At 38.4% G+C, this 20503-nt stretch overlaps 1 protein-coding gene across 3 annotated transcripts in view; it reads left to right on the top strand.

Moving 5' to 3' along the window:
* Positions 1 to 1968: 1968 nt before the first annotated feature.
* Positions 1969 to 20503, top strand: part of up (Troponin T, skeletal muscle) — a 33392-nt gene continuing 14857 nt past the window's right edge. For 2 of the 3 annotated variants that reach the window (XM_071599159.1, XM_071599158.1), the window contains exon 1: positions 19969 to 19992. Coding sequence is in view for 1 of the 3 variants with exons in the window: in XM_071599161.1 (XP_071455262.1) it covers positions 9897 to 9919 (23 nt within the window). In the remaining 2 variants the exon portion in view is untranslated. Of the gene's footprint in view, positions 2084 to 9877; positions 9920 to 19968; positions 19993 to 20503 lie in introns of those variants that run through there. The other variant, XM_071599161.1, reaches the window with a different exon arrangement.

The following is a 20503-nucleotide window of genomic DNA, read 5'->3' as shown; positions in this document are numbered from 1 at the left end:
TTAGGCGTTCGGAAGGGAATGGTTCTGCTTCCAAAACTTCATCACCACGTCCTTTTTGAAGGATATTTTTTTCTCTTTCGCCATTTCCCAGGAAAACTGGTACTCGGAAAATCACTCGTCTTCTGTGGTGAAGCTGAGTGTGTACAGAGACGTCAGAGAGAATCGAACCCAGGCTCTCAGGTTACTTGCTAATTCCACTACCATTTGGAATACCACACCCTTCGCTCTACAATGAAAAAGAACGATTAAATTTAAAAAAATCAGAACAACAGGCTAACGATCCATACATCGAAGGTACTGGTGAGAATAATGTACGAGGAGAAAACGGACTTGTATTTAAGTAACGGTCATTTTGGATTTAGAAGGAGAGGAGCAAGATACTATATTCTCCCTATCTAATTCATCTTAGGGTAAGAGCTTACAGAAGAATTGAACTATATCGCACTCCTTGATCTGGAGAAAGCCTTGGGCAACGTGGACTGGGATATGATGCTGTGATGTATCTTGAAGGGTAATGCAATGAACCAGAGAGACAGGAGATTGACATACGATCTAATGTATATATAAGAGAGCAGGCAGCCCGTTATTAGACGCAGTGAAAGTTGGGAGGAAGCAAACTAAAATGAAGGAAGAGGTACACATGGCTGCTTATTATCGTTATTGACATTTAACGTGTGTATTGAGAAGGCGATTCAAGAGATGAAGGAAAATATGGGATATTGTGTATGAATTCAAGGGGAGAGAATGAGTACGTAAGCTGAGATTTACTACGAATGACATAGCTAAAGAAGAATGCTTAAAATATGGAAGATAGACAGGCTAAAATATGAAGAGTTGTTCTGAGAAGTGAGTGAGGAGAGAATCCTATGGAGGGAATATGCAAAAAGAAGAGGGAAAACTGGTTGTACACATCAAGATGCACGATCACTAAAAACATAATGAGAGAAAGCTCAAGTAGGAAGAATTGCAAGGAAGAGAAGGCCGAGAACTAACTGCTGAAAGCAGCCAATGCAATATTTCTGTGCACAGAGCAATGTGGGGACGAAGAGATTGGCATAGAACACAAAGCAATACGGACAGCTGCTGCAAAATCATTTCTCGGATTGCGAAGCCGCCCTTATCATCCTTGATAACAATGCGGTGACGAGAGAATCAAAGTCAACGATCCGAAAGGGAACCTTATGCGCGGAAATTATCTGTGATTGACGCGCTTCAAGCAACTGTTTGTTTCATAAAAATATGCACAGTATAATTAGTTCCCAAGGATATAAAATACATTCGCTGTTAGTGCATCGTCATTGAAACATGTGCAATTGGCAAGGGTTCTAAGTGTAACCAAAGTAGAGATGTAACTAGGAGATCATTATTGGAAAATAATACTCTCTGGCGTGACTTAGTGGGAATCTTCATGATGAAAGAAGACACTGCACTTGAGCGCATAGAGTATTTTTATTTACCCCCTAGATTCACCACAGTGTGACATAAAAATGTGGAAGTTTGTTTTATTTCTGCATGAAAGTCTTTCAAAGAGTTAAAACCGAAGGTGTGGAACGAAATACTTTCACGGTTGATCATGCATTTCCATTGCCATTTCAATTAATAGTAAACGTAAAGAGCAAAGAGCACGCACCAGTGATTTTAAACGAGCGAGTCTTGCACCCCAATGTAATGACCCCTTGTGGAGGGCCAATGGGGGAAGGAAGGCGTGGGGGCGGCAATAGGAGGGCCCCCACGCCCCTTTCGCTATCTTGGGGAATCCTCCGCCTATCCGGAACGCTATCCGCGTCCCAAACCCTCGAACCCACACCTTCTGGGGTTGAGAGGTAGGTGGGGAGGAGAGGGGGTCTTCCTCCGTGGCCGGCGCGTGCGCGCGAGAAGAGGGCGCTCTCTATTCTTAGGGCCCCCGTGCGAGGGGGGGGACGGGAGGGGAGGGGTTGGGAGGGGAGGTCGGGGGCGGGAAGGCGAGGGAAATCCGGAGGGACGGAGGTCCAGAGCCGCCCCAGCCCCCGCGCGGACTCCACATTCCAACTTGGTTCCTTAGGAGACGCGAGAGCGCCCTTCTTTAACTTAACTCGTTGGAAACGTAAGTACTCCTTGAACTCGTCCCTCGTTTGACTTCCCAGGCCGTGACCCCGCTGTGAATCGAGACGCTACGCTGTAGGGCAAACTTCTTTCTTCCTTCCGCGAAATATTTCCTTTCCGCCACACTCCCGTCCCTCTCGCGAACTCGACGCCCGGCTTGCACGTTTCCTTGGAGATCGGTCTCCGAGGAAACAGCCGGTCTCGCGGTCCCCAAAAGCGAAACGCCCGGAAGATAACGTCCCCCTCGGAAGGCCCACGCTCTTAGCCGCGATCTTTTTACGCCAAGAGCAGCGATTCGCTCCAAGGCCCCCGCTTACGGACGCAAATGGATACACGTACCTTGTTATCCCTTTCCGTCCCCATGTGCTCCCTCTTTCATCGTGTGCCACCGTCTAAAGAAAGAACCGCGAAAGGGAGGAGGAGATGCGTGGTGATGAGATACCATCTCGACCAGTGTGCTATTGTTATTTTTTTTTTCCACGTGAGAGGATCCGGCTGAGTGAGATTTGTAGTGCTGCTGCTCAGACACCGCGATTCTGTGCTTCCCTTCTCCCCATGGTGCCGAGACGCTGCACGATAGGAACTTGTGATGCATCGCCTAAGGTCACCGGTTCGAACCCCCGACGCAGCAATTTTTCTCAAGTTATTTCCTCGAGTGCCGTGTGAAGAGAACTTCAAGAGCAGTGCACCATATTGGGCCGGGATGCTGAGCAGTGATCCGCGCTCGCTCGAGAGGCTCGTCCACTCCTCCTCCTCCCCCCCCCCGCCCCTGGAAATGCTCTCGGAAAAATCTCTCTTACGAAACGGTTAGAGATTCCCGTCAGATGTACTCCGTGGGAAGGAAGACGAGGACGAGCACTTGGTGGCAGGATTTAATCCCCACACTTCTAAACTCTGATTCAGAATGTGTCTCCGCGGGAGAGTCCGATTCCGCGATATTCTAAGTGCTCTTAAATGTTGCCAAGTCAGCAATTTGTAGTTATAACATTTGAGTAAAACCTACGAGGAGGTTATGAGATTCGAAGGTCATTATAGTTCCATCGAAAAAATCATGATGTAGTCTTCGTTATCTTTTCTTGTTTAGGAGCAGGCAGTACAAAATGTATTTTAGCCAACAACAAGTTCATATTACCAACAAGCGGCCTGCTACATGCCATCCACCTCTACTTAAACCGCATGAACGTTTTCCAGAGGTACAAAGAAAATCTGAGGAGTACAAATTCAGTCCGTGCACATCATTTACATTTCAAAAGGTTACATTAACCCAGGAAATAGCATTTAATCAATTGCGAGGAATAATGTTTAATACAACCGACAAGGTTCAACGTAAGAAAAGATTCAACGTAAAAAAAGTTTATTTTTTAAATCTTGATAATGGTATTTTCGACCGGAGGGCCCGGGTTCGATTCCCGCGCAAGCCTCTCTGAGCTCTCTCAGCTCCATCCAAGCTATGTGATTTTTCGGGAACCAGATCTACCTGGGAAACCATAACCGGTACAAGGAAAGGAAGTACCCCCCCTACCCTGAATTTCACACGCCGTCGGGCTTAGTACTGGGTGAACTATCACTTTCCGACCTTCGGTTGATTTTCGTTTTTTTAACGGTATTTTCTGTCTTCGTTAGCAGTTTTAGGGTTTTTATTCCCAGCAACAAGGGAACTATCATTGCCACATCTATATGAGTCGACTGCGTAACCTTTTCCTCTTCGAACGTCACTCGGATTCTTGCATTGATGTAAATTGTAGTAATTATCGTTGCGGTCGCCAGAGACACTTCGGACCGGCCAAACTCGATTTCACAGTCTGAAATTCACGAAACATCAAAATTTAAATACTCAGTGCGAGGAAATTATAACTTTTATCGCTCATTCATCGACGCGATCGTCGCAACGAAAATTAACACCATATCATTGGGCTGTTACTTAAATATTCATCGAAATGAATAGTTGGATATGTTACAGGATAATGTCAGCCAATTTCCCTCGTTAAACACTTGGCAATGCAGATACGCACACAATTGTACTTTTGTCTCAGAATGATAGAATTCATGCTCCCTTTATTTTTGCCGTTCTGCCTAAGATGGAAGAGACTCCGGGCAAGAGCAGAGTGTCATCCGCAGGTGATGGCTACATTCCCTAGGACAATTATAGGACGGCCACAGAGATAGAATTACGATAGAATCGGTGTCGATTTCTTCCGAGCCGCCATCCAGGGAGGGGAACGGCGTGAAAAGAAAATTTTCTTGCTGTTAAAAATAGGGAGCGTGTCCTAGTTACGGAGGCATGCCCAGCGGTCTATTCACCTTCTGGATAGCTCTCGTTATATAACTACTTCAAAATAACATTGGTTGCTAACCTTTAAATGATGAGCCTCTTGATATAGAATTTCCTATTTTGCAATAATGCACGGGGAGACCACGCAGAGCACAGATGTGATGATATCTACAGATTAGTCTCAATATAAGACTGAATTATGTATCCAGGCTTCTCTTCAGGACTTTCATTGCTTTGAAGTCACTACTCTACAATATTACACAAATGCAAAAACGGATAATGCAGCTCAACTGAGTGCTTTTTATGTTGTACATACATAAGATTAGTACGTGAAAAAAGAAAGGAAGTTTGAAGAAGACGGAGTGGACGGGGAAGTGAGAGAGATGAGTGTATGTGGTTGAATAGACTCCCAAGACGACGAGGGATGTCAGAAGTCTCAAGAATATGGGAACTCATGAATGAAATAACAGGAATAAACTATATAAAAATAAAAACTATGCCAATAAAATAGACGAATGTAGGCCGGAATGAAAGTAAATAGCAAATTCGTCTCTTTCCGAAACCACAAACTAAAATTAGATTTTTTAAAAACTTCCCCTAATCCGATGGTGAATGGCCCTGAGGGGTGCGCTTACGTAAGAATTTCCGGTTCGATCTTAAATTAACCAACAAATCATAAAATGCTTAGTTCAAATCCCGTTGGATTAAGTTTATAAGACCTGTTGTGCACAAAAATGTTTCAATAAATCCAAAATACTAATTAGTGGTCCAAGGGATGCTTCGTATCTCATGGATCTCTTCGGCAAAATTAGTCCAATTGAAGGAAACGATTTGAAAGAAAACTCCACCATTTCTCCCTTCGCATAATTTCACAAAAATCTCGGAATAAAGTGCACCATTATTTAAAAAGTATTGAACTCCGAAATATTTTCAAAGAAACTAAATTTTTCGACAAAAAAAATCTCCAAAAGAAATATATTTAATCCCCAGATTAGATCAAATTTAGATGCCCGGCGGCGGCGGAGTGGAATAAAATAATCTAACGCTGAGGAACTTAAGAGATTGAGAATTACGCATCTTATTCTACTCCAACTCTCCTCACGAGTGTTCACCAAAGTCTTATTCACGGAATCAAAGACCCATCCATCCAAACACACGACACATATCCAGTCCTGAAAGGAAACAGCTTTTGGTAATCTGTTCTGGTGTAACTTCGATAGCGCAACAAGATTATTCCTTAGGTCTTGGGGTCAGAGTTATAGCTCCGCAAACAAAGCCTGCGAGATATATCAAACTTTAGGTTATAGTACCGACACAGATGATACATTTGGGTGCGTAATTATAAAGATATTAGTGAAAAAACTTTTTCATTGTTATTTGAGTGAGTTTCATAAGCATTATCATTTCGTATTCATACTGAAAATAATCCAATGGACCGATAGATGACTGAGTCTGGGCATGATATCGAATTGGTGCTTTATGAGTTATAATCAAAATGAAATAGATATAAAATGCTCAAAAAAGATGATTTGATGCACTTGTAAATGTAATGTCCCTGTAATAGAAAATACTGAACTCTAATCACGATACAACTGCGAACGTGGAATCCCCGATGAGAGCGTCGATATTAGCAGAGCTTCCCATGAAGGTGCTGACAGACATCATCCAAAGAGGAAAGAGATCGCTCCCACGTCAACCGAACATTGAAACGACTTCCCAAAACACAAGTACAATCAATTTGGCTTCAAAAGGCGAGAGTGCGGGAGGAGGGAAATCTGGCAATTGTGATCAAAGGCATATCATGTGAAAATCCAAGCATTATATTGACTCGAGCTTGGGATACCTACTGCCTTCATAGTGCGGGACCTAAAAGAGTTAGGCTTGCAGAAAATCAGTTTATCATTTTTTACGCAGTCAAACGAAAAAAAGTATCAGATTTGTCTGCAAGTATCAGATAAGTCTGCATTTTTATCGCAGAACATATAAAACTGCGCATGCAAAAAACACATCACACAACGTGGCATAAGAAAAAAATCCTTTGGATCCATCACAGTTGCAAATTCCAATCCGCGGGGGAAAAGACCTTTAATCTCCAAGAGTTACAATTGGCACGGCCGAAAAATGCATATTCTCGCCCAGGTGCTCCATTGTCCTCAACAGACCACAGCAAGGGAACACCAGTGCAGCCGTTGAAACCGCGAGCTGTGCTAACCTCAGGGCCTCCCTTTATTTGTGCATCGAGGACGTCACGTCAGGGCGGACGGGGCGTTGGAAAGAGGTGCGCATTATCCGCTCCACTTGCCACCCAAGGGGCAAGTGGGTTACAACAGGGAAATTGGCCCGGTCCCGACCGGCCGCCTTCCTCGAGCCGCCGCCGAGTCAATTTTGGACGTTCGCGTAATTCCAGGCCGCCAGCACGGCGAGTGCCAGAGCCCGGCGCCCTCGACGCCTATTTTAGCGAAGCTCTCTCCCTCCCACCCTCGACACGCTCGCTCCCCTCCGTCCCCCCGAGGAAAGAATTACGCCCTGCCTCAGCCTCCATGCGAGTTGAAACTGATAATTTGAATGAGTTGTGTTTGCCAAATAAATGGAGAAAAACCAACCATGGTCAGTAATGTCAAAGGTAACGAATCCCGAGAAAAATAGAACGATTTCACCCCACCGACCTAAAGTAAAACACCACGATCCACTCACGAAGACAAGTCACATTTGTCGCGAAAAGAACAATGCGTCATAATTTCACCTAAACAATGGAATGATTATCTAAAAGTGTACCTTCGGACGATAGAGAAAATACTCTACAGGACATGAAAACTGCATTTAAATGCGAGTTTTCGTGGAATTCGGGTTAGGGATCGATGGAAAAATGTCGAGAAAATGTTCGCTGTCCTTTTTACCACGGATTCACAAGGCTAAAATTTTATCAGCATAAATTTTGTATCCTTTCGTTTTTTTGCCTCATTACTTGACAAGTATTGCGTTTAGAAACCAAATATTAGCACCGAAGCACAAGTGATTGAAGTGGAAATGATCCTACTTGTCAGGAAATACGGTACATTTCGGTTGGACGCTCTAAATCAGTTATTTATGTGCAATGAAGAATAGCACAAAGTTATGGTTGACTTCAATCTAATTAATTTCATGCACAAATATACACTAAATGCACTGTTTTCGAGCATTTTGAAATGTTAAAACAATGTAGAGTAATGCATTTTATTCGTAATTCGGAGCGCAGAATCCCCTGATACTGAATGTTTTTATCCTGGTCCTTTTGGTTACAAATTGAAAGCTAACGGCATTTAAATATGCTACGATGATTATTTTGAAAGTGGTAAAGAAATGAACGTCAATTGTGTAAATCAAATACAAGTACAATGAGCTAGACGGATACGCAGCTTGTTGGAAACATATTTTTACTCAAGATTTGATATTGCATAACTAGCCAGAATGAGCAGTAATATGTAGGATAGTAAGACAGGGTTGCCCTAAACCACATATCAGATATTTTGTAGCGCATGAGCAGGCAAATTGGTCAGTGGGACATAGAAAAGGCTATAAGTACCAATAAAATTAGGTAGGAAACTGATCAAGTCAGATCTACGAATCAAGCTTATGTCAGCCAGTCAGCCAAGGAATTGCAGATAAAACTGCAAACCCTTGGCTGACTGACTATCTTAAGCTAGACCCACTCATTCAACTTAACCAGAAGCGCATTTAGAGCTATTTTGATAGCTTTAGATTGAGGATTAATAATGAGAAATAAAGTGATGAGGTTTGAAAAAACAGGCAAAGAACACTACGTTACGCGTAAATGCTAAAGTCCACTGAGAGCTTAGCCATGGGCAGATGTAGTGAAACTTACCTAAAGACACGATGAAGTACATAAAAAAGCAAAATAAAATAAATTAAATCCAAACTGAAAATCACAGTAAAAGCAAGGGAGAAAAAAAAGAAAAAGTCAGAATAATAAAGAAACTCCTCGGCTATCTTCCCCTCAAAAACAATTACACAATTTTGGTGCAATTCATAGCGCATAGAAACCATAAGGCTAACACAATGTTCAATATTTTCATTGTGAGGGATGAAACGAGACAAACAAGAGAAAAAGCAAAGTAGCATTGCAAAATTAATTTTTTACTTGAGCAAAAATTTTAAAAATTATGGAAAATATAGGGGAGAATGAAAAAGTACTTCGATAGAAAGTTAAGAAAACGGAGAAGTGCTATAGGGAATGGGCGGGAAAAGAGATACTTTCAGGGATGAATTCGAAAAAGGCAGTGAGAGCGGATGCAGAAGGCATTGAATGGCAATGGAAACTGGGATAAAGGGGAGTAGTCGGATAAGGGAGGTGGGAGGAGTACAGGTAGAAAATATGTGGAGCAAAAAACAGTTTATTGTAATGCAATGCCTTTTTAGGCCGTTTTACTTGCAGGCGAGCCCTAGAGGTGTAACTGTACTTAGCCCTGCGTCTGTAATGACCTGGTTTATAGACAATAGACAACTGCCAATAGAAATTAATAATATTAATTCATTGGTATTACTTATATCTCTCATAGGTGTATCAGTTACATGGGCATTAACGTCATGTCCTGTGAGTGTTCAAATCAAGCAGTCATTCAAATCAACATTTAATCAGATGGCCAAAGAATTGCAGTTACTGTGGAGTACTTTACAGGAGTAATACTATATATATGGGCAAAAGGTTAACCATGAGAAAAGGACATTAATGATATTTTTGAGATCCCTTATAATTAATTTTAGCATTGAAGAAGGAGGGAAAAAATAAGAGCAAATGGAGTGGTTTATGTGTTTTGTCAGGCTTAGGTTTAGAGAACAATGGACCTGGTTGCTCCCTACATAATAATGTAAATGATATAAAGGAGCAAATAAAAGGCTTTATCGTAGCATTTGGACGGGTGTATAAGCCAGTCTTTAAGGAGACTAGGGGCTTATGATACATGTAAAGTAGCTACGATAACGAATGGTGAAAGAGGGATCAATATAGACGAAGATAGATGAAGAACTTTTAAAATTGGCTGGAGATGAGAGGAAGTTTACAGGAAAAAATTTGAAAGAATGCAGAAAAAGTGGGTGGAGGAAATATAGAGATGCAGTAGTATGTTAATCGCCCTAGAAGGGTGTGCTTAGAGAAGCGAAATAAAGGAAAGAAGAGAAGATGCTTTGCATAAATCATGAAGACAAGTTGATGATCGAAGAAACGAAGAAAGAAATAACTTAGAAAAACAAGACAAAGTTTGCTCGTAGAGTGGAATATAGACGTGGTAACGGACTGTCCATAAACAATTTTCAATGGGTAGATTACCTTAATCGAATGATCTTAAACCTGTTTAGGCGATTGTACATTGGTATTTAACTCACCAACTCGTGTCTTGCTTTGTGGTTTTGTTTTTACACAATATAATGCCCCAAATGTCCCGAAAGTGAAAACTAACAAACGATCTCCTATGCACGACGCCATTGGATTAATTCTAAATATTCACATTTCTCTTCTTCTATCCACAGTTGAAGCTGTCCACTCAACATGTCGGACGAGGAGGAGTATTCGTAAGTATTTCTATCCAACGAGAAACAAATATTAGTTATTAGAACTAGGGATTAAACTCGATCAAACGAAGACAGAACTCGTCGCTAAAGAACCCTAGAAAATCAACGGAATGCCTGAAATATGGTACTTAGTATATAGTCTCGGCTTTTCACTCAAGGAAAAATGTCCACCGATATTTTTCCTTGAATTTATTTTTGATTTTAAGAATGATAATGGGTATACATATTCAAGATAAAAAGAAATTTGACTAGAGAAGCAACTACTAATAAAAAATTCTATCCCCGATGAAATATGACAGGCAATAAATATTTATTTTAACCCATTTAAACGTAAAACTACTCATTCTCGGTCAATTCGAGAAAGGACATTTCCCACCGCCGATTAATTTATGATACTGTTCAATAAATATGCTTAGTCATTCGAGAACCTTAAATTCATCGCGCAAAAGTCCATTAGCCGTTGGGGCAGAAGCGACCACAGGCACCAAGTGGTTGGGAAGGAAGGAGGAGAGGTCGGACGGGATCTCTGGTTAAATTTGGCTCTTTTTCCTTGCTTTGAATGATGAAGAATTTGTAACTTCACCAAAGTAAATAGAGGAATGGAAGAGGAAGGGAGGTGGAACATGGTCTACGCCTATTGACGAGACCAGTGCGTTATATGCGATGAAACAATTTACGAACCCTTTTAAAATTTTTTGGTTTTTATTTTGAAACTGTCATCAATTACCCTGGATAGATTCAGACATTGCAGTGAGAATATTGGGTTGAAAATAAAGTTATAATAGAAAACGATGCGGAAGGAAGACAGCTTATCATTTCGCCCTTCGGAACCGAAACCGGGCTGCTACGAACAACTGACGGTTGATGGGCAATATCAAATGATTTTAACTGTGTTCTACGGATGAAGGAAGATCTCGCCGTGGCTAGTGGTAATGAAATTTGATTTCTATTCCAATGACGACGATCGCTCGCTCAGAGTATTGATCCAGCCTAGGCTGGGTTGTATAGATGATATTTATAGATTATTTCATACCCTGGAGTTAAATGAAGTCGAGTAGTAGTTTTTATGGCAGGCGACCGATAGCTAAGGTCATTTGCGCCATTAGAGGTGAATGGGAAAGGAAGGGCGGAGAGAAACCCGTCGTCGGCATTAGCCTACTCTTGTCGAAAAGCGCCAAGGGGTCTGCAGTTTAACGTCCCATCCGACGGACGTCGTACTCACTCAAAGGGCTCTACACAAATTACCTCAAGTAAGGATCGTGATACCACTGAAAAATATTTGTTATCTCTAGGATTAGAACCCGGACCCTCTTGGTTGGAAGCATGTACATTATCCACTGCACCATCTCCATAATTTTTAAGGAGTTCACCAACTAATTGACTTTTTGAGTCAACTCAAGCTACTTTGTTTTATCCTGCACAATAGGCCAGTTTAGAGAAGCAATGTGCTGACGATTCGACCCGAAAATATATATATATATATATATATATATATATATATATATATATATATATATATTAATTTGGGCATTTCAATTTGATTTTTGCGGCCGGCATTCTGTTACCCTGAGTTGCCAGATCAATCAGTCCCAATCCCTACTACAAACATCTCTGCAAGTTGGCTGAATAGGGGAATTACTCGAAATAAGTAAATGAAGTATTGCATAGCTCACCAAAGGATATATAATTATTCTTCACGTAATTTTTCTGACAGGCTTCTCCGAAATTATGTATATTTTAGCCCTTCACTCCAGGTAAAATAAAAAATAATCACATATTAAGACAATGCTCAAAGAAAACACAAATGATAAAATGGAGCTAATTGATTCTGACTATATCACGCCGCTGATTCACACCATTAAATGTAATTAATTAAACAAAATTTCCAATTCGCACATATTTATACCCTATAACTTTTCACCGCACGAGCTTCTCCGGTAGACTTGGGCAAAAAAAAAGTTCGCTCGTATTTTTTGTGAATGATGAAAATTTCTTTAGGTCGATACAACTTTCTACAGAGATGGTATAATAACATAACATATGGGCAAGCATATATCGTGGCTAAGAAACAGGCGTGTGGAGAGAGTACCACCTTTAAAAAGACCATCAACACGGGTTTAACAACACGAGGATTGAATTGTAGGAGCTCTCCAATTTTATATCAGGTTCCCTGCCATTTTTTCATTCCCTCAAAGCTTCTTACATTAGCATTTCAATTACTTGATTATCTCCGTTAATTCTTCGCCTTCCTTTATAATTCTTCTCCTCCGTTCTCTTTTGATTTGGCTTTCCGCAAATTATCATGCCTCAGATTGTCACATTAGTTTTCTTCTCTTTCTTCTAAGTATCCCTTAGTGGCTTCTTTCTTCAGCCAATCGTCGATGTTCTTCGTTCGCTACTCTGTTTCGCTATAACATGTTATTTGCATCATCCTTCGGGAGCAACACTTTTCCATCGCCTCCTATTTTCTCTTCTTCGCCGCTCTTTTAGTCAGAGTGGTACATCTGTGGAAATGAGCGCTCCATAAATAAGGTTTCACGAAAGTCTTTCTATGCTATTACTGTTTTCCTAGTAGTTGTTCCTCCTCGTGCAAAACTCCATTTCAATTCCGCTCACTGCATCCCTATTGCGTCTGCCTTTTACTTGTGATCTTGCTGCCTTAATAGTAAAAGGTAGCAAAAAAAGGTAGAGGTTACAAAAACCTCGCATCTACCGTAGTAACCCCAAATGCCTCTGCCGTCCCTCTCTCCATCCCTCCGACGAATCTGAGCCCGTGGTGGAATCCTGAAAGCGATAGCATTACCTAGAGACCGCGTTTGTTTGGACTTGGGGTTCCGAAAAGGCGGCATCCCGTGGGCATTCCAAAAAAAGAGGTGGCTGTTGGGATGACGGGGATCTGGAACCGACGGACGGAAATACTTCGGGAATGGGGAGAGATATTCATAGACTGCGGCGGCTCCCGTTCCCTCCCCTTCCACCCGCCGACACTTCCCGGGACCGGTCCAAGATGGCCGAAGGGAAAACGGGGATTCGCGCCATCCCAATCCGTTTAGCGCTCCACTAGCCCACCGCTGGTGACAGACTAGGAGTCTGTGACCAACGGTGATGATGGATGAATTATTAACGATTTCCGCCAATTAAAAAAAATTATCAATTTTGGATCAAGCGACAGCCGATGGAAGGTGGTTCTATCATTAAATCAATGCCAAAGAGTTGCGTGAGAAATGCTTTCATAAAATACAGACTTTCAACAAACGCTTCTATTAATTCAAAGAACTTCTCTTTCCCTTTCAAAAATTAATCTTGTCCAATGGGAAAAGGGGAGTGTCAGGTCGTGTGTGTTCACATACATATATATATATATATATGTATATATATATACACACATATATATAATATTTTAGGTTGCCTACTGGTTAAGGTAGGCTTTCGATGGACTACTTCTACCAAATAATTCTCTCCTCTCTCCCAAAGGAACGAAGCCCAACATTCTACTTTACAACAAGTCCCTCTTCATCTCCATATACTTCCTTCCTCCCTTGATCCCATCCAATATCCCTATTCTCTTCCTGCCCCTTCCTTATTTGCTCAACATTCCTCTATAATTGTCTTCAACATCCCATTGCCAATCAATATGATTTATATCCTTTTTTCCTGTCTTCTAATGATTTCTCCCGACAATTCCCTTTCCTTCTCCACCATACACAGCACTTTCTCATTTGATTTTCTTTCTGTCAACTTCAGCTATGTATATGTTTATATCTTACTAAATGTATACTCTTCAGCGATGACATCAATGTACAAAAACTTTGATTAAAACATTTATTGAAAGAAAATAGATATGAGTGTCCTTCCTCTTGTATTCCTGAGTATAAATGTTTTAATCAAAGTTTTTTATACATTTGTGTCATCGCTGAAGAGCATTCATATTCTGAGATATATACACACACACACTCACACACATACTCACACATATGCAAACACAGACAATTAGGTTGTGTGAAAAAATCCATGAAATGCCTTTTTTCATATCACAATTTAATTAAGAGCATGGAAGAAGATAAGATCCCACATTGGATAATGTATAGTAGGCATTCTGAAAATATTAATTTAAGTTTTACTGAGTGGTAAAATACCACAATACTTTACAGATACGCCATAGGAATTTTGAACTGAAATCCTACCACTGTATACAAGAGAATTAAAGCAACAATATTGAGCTTGAAAAAGAATATAATTTATCATTATTACATACATTTGAACAATTCAATCTTCCTATTATGGCCAAGGACTGGGTTCCATTGCTACCTTATCAACTGGAGACTATAGAGGGAGGTTGATCCTATGAAAGCCATGTTCATCACCACCAATGGCAATGTGGGGACATGCATATGGAAGGCCCCGGGGAATGATTGTATCAGAGGATAAAATATCTCCTGATGACGTTTCTGATTTCTAGCATTAGCTAAATATTTACTCAATCTGAAATAGTGTGCTCTGTAAGTATCTCCATCAATGAGCATGATAAAGACGTATTCAGGGATTGTGATTCTTGGTGTGACTGGGGCACCTCTTGAGCTGGAAGGGTGTCCAAACCATTATCACGTATGTAATCAATTTTTTTGGCCTCCCCGTGAGAGAATACTCTGTGTAGAAGAATGGTAGCTTTTTCACCTCCCAACATGCCCAGAAATGATATTTCTACCCATTTAGAATTATTTCCCAATTAAACACAACATTCTTTGAAAAATAATAATTTATTTCTCTCTAATTTCCTCCTCCAAAACCTAGATACCATATTTGCATGCAATCCATATATTACCAGAAATAACAGGGCAGCCAATTTAATTTTTGGTTTTAAACATCATATGTTGAGAATAAACTCAGTTGTTGCAGGAATGAATAAATAGAAGTTATGTATATTAAAAGAAGTGCAGTCATATTAATACCCCTCTCCATTCTAATTTTTTTGACCAGTTTCACCTTAACATGAAATCTTCTTAGGGTAAAATCAATTTTATTTCCTTAAATATAGCATTTGCAAAATGCCATGCCTGTTACCTTCTCGTATTGCTTTAATAGTAGTAAAATAAAAACGTCCTAGACTCTTTTTTCTATTTTGGCAATACCTGAATGGAGAACTGCAGCCTATCAAAATGAATAAGAAAGTCATGAAATATTGCCAAATCCTAAATTATTCCAAATATTTTGCTCAGCATCTATCTAGCTAGTATTGTAACAGCTTTTACTTTGATTTCATGCTCCTCATCCTGCTATGAATGAAGGAAATCAAATATGTATTGTGATGAACAGTTCAGAGACTTAGCTTTATACTAGCCAAAACAGTGCACAATCACATGAACTCTTATCTTATAATGAGATTTGATAAATAAAGAGTTTTCAACATTTAAAATAACTTCAATTACATATTACATTTCTGTAATTGATTTATAGCTACAGAGGGTTTATCATCAGATTGATCATTCATGAAATAGCTAGCCATAATGACCTTGCAAGGTAATAAAATAGCATTTTTATAGAAAAATATATCCTTTAAAATGTTGGTCGCCCAAGATTCCACACTTAGAAGGAACAATTTTACACAAAGAGTCAGCCATTGCCTATACCAGAAATATCATCATATGATTAATAAATAAGGTGAGGATGGTCTCATAAATAATATAAAGTAATAGTAGAATTGGACAGTATTTAAAAAAACTCAATGAAGTCCATTATGTAATTATGTCTCCATACTATGACTTAGGAAAGTGAAGCATATACTGCTTACTATAATAAGCATTTCTAGTAATTTTCCAAACTTGGGGACATTGAAAAATATTTAAAGGGAGAAAAAATGAACACTTTATTCATTTAATTAATAAGAGAAGCAAAATAAATCAAAGATTCACTATATTTCACTTTTTATTGCTGGTTATTTGCAAATTTTACTGTAGCAACATTCATTCCGCTAATGAATCAGCCATATTATCGGCTAAGTCATTACATATATTATCTTTAATCTTTGGAAAATAATATTGCAATAAAAAATAAGAAATTTTCAAATGCAAAATCTACATCAATTGATCTGACAGTTAGTGATTAATTCAAGTGTGTGTGAGTCATGGGTGTTGGTAGGGAGGGTACAGGGACCCGTTTTCCCTTGCCCCTTCCAGGGTTTAAGTGTTCCCCTTGCTTTAATTTAGATTTGATTTAATCTGTCAGAAAAGCATTTCAAGTCTACAAAGTATATATATCTATATATATAGGTTGAAAATAACAACCCCGGAAATTGTATGGAGGGAGAAGGGAAGGCAATGATTTATCAGGAAGTTTAGTTCATTTTTCCCAATCTCAAATTTCAACCTGTCGGCACTCATTATGGGTACCATTCTGTGTGTTAAAATGTTTGTGAAAAGTACAGACTGTATGTATCCCCATGTTTGTGGTCCATGTGCCAATGTATTGAAATATGTAAAATGTGGATATGTTAATGAAAAATGTGAAGTGTGCATATGTAATATTGTGTGTTTGTATTTGCACAAGTATTCATGTTTGTGAAAATTTATTCAACTAGAAACACTTCAGAAGGCACTGCAAGGGGTATCATTAAACAAAAGAATTTCCACATTTGGATCCCACTGAAATACAATGCAAAAGGCAAGTTAAAAACTTTGCTTGCCTTATGAGAGTACTCCTTGACCACAAAGAGCATAGTCAAACATTTCATTCATCACAACATTAAACGAAACATCATTCTGGGTAAATACATCAGTAGGACTTAAGTAATTAAAATCTTAGTAAACATTTAGTTGACCTTCACTCCATTAATTTAAGAACCCGTAATAATAATGAATTATCAGCAGTCCACTCTACATAGACACATTGAAGATTCTCTAATAACATCAATGGTCAACACAATGACTTAACACCCATAAGTATATTAACACCAGTATATATTTCACATGGCTGAATGCATTTTATGCAAAAGGATACTCATGTAAGGCAAGCTATTATTTTTGGGACTACAATTAGAAATTTCAGATAGGGTTTCCATAAATTCACAATCCATATTCATTACACAGGGAATTAATTACCACATTTCTTCTTTTTCATATATGTTCATCCAGTGAGGAGGAGGAGGAGGTGTAAGTATACTAAATTCACTTTTTCACTTTAAGTAGCTTAGTTTACTGATATCTTAAGCCATTACTGTCCTTAGGTATTTATATATGACTTTCTAATTGCCAAATGAGTATGTAGAAAGAACTAGACTAAGATATTCAAAATTATAAGTAGATTCAGCCCACTCTGTGCTTGCATTTACCATTCAGCATGGAATAACTTCATTGGAAAAAAATATTAATGAATATCAAAGTTGAATGTTCTGGAATACTTTCCTAAATATCCTTGGATAGATGTTTTCCAAGTATCATACATTTTTGAGAGTAGAGTTTGAAAGTGCTTGGAATGACCACCATTTGATCCCTCATTTTGAATTGTAGAACCATTGCCTCATTCCAGGAAAATATTTTCATACATGTTACTCCTCTCTGTTAAGGGTCTTCTCTAATTCTCAATTTCACACATTTCTCATCCTTTCTCTCTCTTTTGCAGGAAGTAAGTACAAACTGCTGTCCCGACCCCTTCTTTGAGATGTAATCTAGAGGTAAAAATGGTAACATTTGCCAGCAATCTCAGCAAATCTGAAGATGAGAACCCATTAATGACACAGTTTTACTTTAGTTCAAAGTAGTTTCTTTGATTGCTTTCATTAATCTTCATTTTATTCAATAGTTTATGGTGAATCTAACTATCTATTCTGGAGCTAAAATTATTATTTATATTAATATATATTTTCCACCCACAACAGTTCATTTATCTATCTGATTGAAATTTCAACCAATCATTTTTCCCTTCTGGTGAATGTGTGGTAATAGAGGCAGCTGATTGTTTAAGTATTAACCCCTTTGGAATTTCAGGCTCGTGGCATTACTTTTCATAGCCCAGAGGGAGAATTTTTTGAGAATTCTGCATCTGGTTTGAAACTGGCTGGATAATTTTTAAAACATGCAATTTCTAATTAATCTGCATTAACAGTCCCTTTTAAAGGAAAAATCAAATGTTATCCTTACACAATCATTGCTCATCGATATTCTCAATTCTCCTGATAATAATGTATTAGCATGAGACATTTTCTCTCTGCCTTTAATATTTTTCCTATAGTGAAACACCAATTCAGCAATGACAACAGAATACAATGGCGCGGTGTGGCTCCACAGGCGACCAAACTACCATACACTGCATTTGTTTGACTGATATTGATCTTTATCCCAAAATTTTGCTAAATGACTTGGTCTGCCAGATAAACGAAATTTAAAACACCATAATATAAAATAAATATGGGTGTGAGAAAAAGAATGTGATGTGGAAGTACAAAATAATATTTTCAATGCCTTATCATTATGCCACCATGTGTGTGAGCATTAACCATGGTATTTTGTAGGAAGTATTTGGAAGTTTGCAGAAAGTCTAAAGCACACATTTCATTGATTTGGAAAATTTCATAAATAATTTTGGAACCTGATGAAATGATTTGATGGCAAAGTCTGAACTTTGGTTGGTTAAAATGGGCTACTAAGTGCTCATAAATTGATACGTGATGGATTTTAATATTAAATCAAAATTTTAGCATTCATATATATATATATATAACCATTATACTAAAAAAAATCATTTTTACTCCATTGAAATAATAACTCCAATAATTTTAATATGACCCCAATATTGTAGAATTTGGGACCTAGTGACAATTTACTATCTCCTAGGAGTTGAAATCAATCTTAATCTCATTACTATGGATCAAGAAATTTAGCAGAAAATTTTAATTTCCCAACTCTTCATTTGTTAATATTGGCTAAAAGCGTAGGAGTTCTATCTGGTGCACAAGTCATTTGGCTAGAAGAATTGTTCACATGTGAAATAATCATTCCTCATCTTGCAGAATGAAATCTATTAATTTATCTTTTTCCTATACTTTCATCAATTTACTTAAGACTCCATATTTATTGGAAACAGGAGACCACTCGAAAGTAAAAAATCAACAGATGGGCTGTACTAACTATTGATTAATTGACCAAACCCATTCTTCTGAAGACCCTTAAATAGTTAATCAAGTACTTCTAATCCTGCTGTGCCATTTACTAAAACGTATTGCATCAAAAAATCTCTTGGAAAAATTCCTGAGAAATTGAAATAAAAATCTGAAAATGAATAAAGTGATTAGATATGACCAATTTTATACCCAACAGAGGTTTTAGTCCTTTTACTGTCATATGGAAAATGTACCATTTGATACCTATCCCATTGCAAGCCATGAGTATGTATTTAAATCACTGTTTGATTTAGAGAAAGAATTTGCAATAAGCAGCAGGTTTAGAATTACTGTCATTTTTTAATTTTTCTTATCTCCCTAGAAATTCATGTGAGTCAGTATTGAAGAGTACCCAAACCAAGCTATGACAAAGGTTAAATTGTAATAATTTCTTTCCTCTGTATTGGTCCCTATCAAGTCATGCAGCAGGATGAAAAGGCAGATATTTTCTCAACTATTCATGATTTCAATGCTGTTGTTCTTTTTTGTCTTTATGCAGGATTTAATACAAAAAGTCGAAAAAGAGAAAATTAAATGTTTCAATGGAGGGATGAAGGATTCGGTAAAGGAGGTGACAACCAAGTGACTATCACACATATTTGAAAACAGAAAAAATATTTTCATTTAAAGGCAGTGAAATGCCAAAATTCTGAAAACTGTTTGGAGCAAGCCTTAATTTTATTATAACTGTTGATTATTTCAAGGCATTCCTCATGTTTTCTGTAATGATTGATAATTGGACTCTTTGTTGATATGATATTTAAAAGACTAAATGGTCAAAAAGTCCCTTTAATTAGGTAGTTTCTTTACCGCTAGTACTGTTCATGAAGTCCTGATCAGGTTTTGCTTACCTTTTCTCTCTCACTCCTCTACTTCACGCTGCCATCTATAAACACAGAAAGGAACTGGATAAGAAGAAAGAGTAAGTGAAATGCATTTATTAAGACTTTCTGCCAGCAGTCAAAAGGCCAGTCCAGGAAAGCTATGCAACAAATAGTAATTGTTTTATCACAAAGAAATGTATACAAATGAACGGGAATAAAACAAAGTTTTAGATTCGCAACCATAATGACGAGCTTACCTTGCTGAAAACTGTTTTCTTAGGCGAATTACACTTATTAAATCATAGTTGTTGCTTGATAAATTCTTTGTGGTGAAACTCTGAAAACTATATCTATCTAAAATGTGGCTTTATATTTTTTTGGTGTAGACTTTATGTACATGCTTCATTTTTTGTACATGTCTCTTGTGTAATTATTGCTTTTAACTCCACATCATTTGCATCATTAAATGTAACATTTGATAAAGACAGTTTTTCACTCAGCAAAAGTATTTACAGTATGATTTATAAAACGTGTTCACAATTATACCAAAAAATGCTATTATTTCCATGGCTTATGAGCTAATACTAATACACAATGGACTAGCCTTTC

Source organism: Hetaerina americana, unplaced genomic scaffold (genome assembly GCF_022747635.1).
Source record: "Hetaerina americana unplaced genomic scaffold, ioHetAmer1.1.p SCAF_107, whole genome shotgun sequence".
Lineage (NCBI taxonomy): Eukaryota > Metazoa > Arthropoda > Insecta > Odonata > Calopterygidae > Hetaerina > Hetaerina americana.
This window is presented reverse-complemented; position numbering and strand designations above follow the sequence as displayed.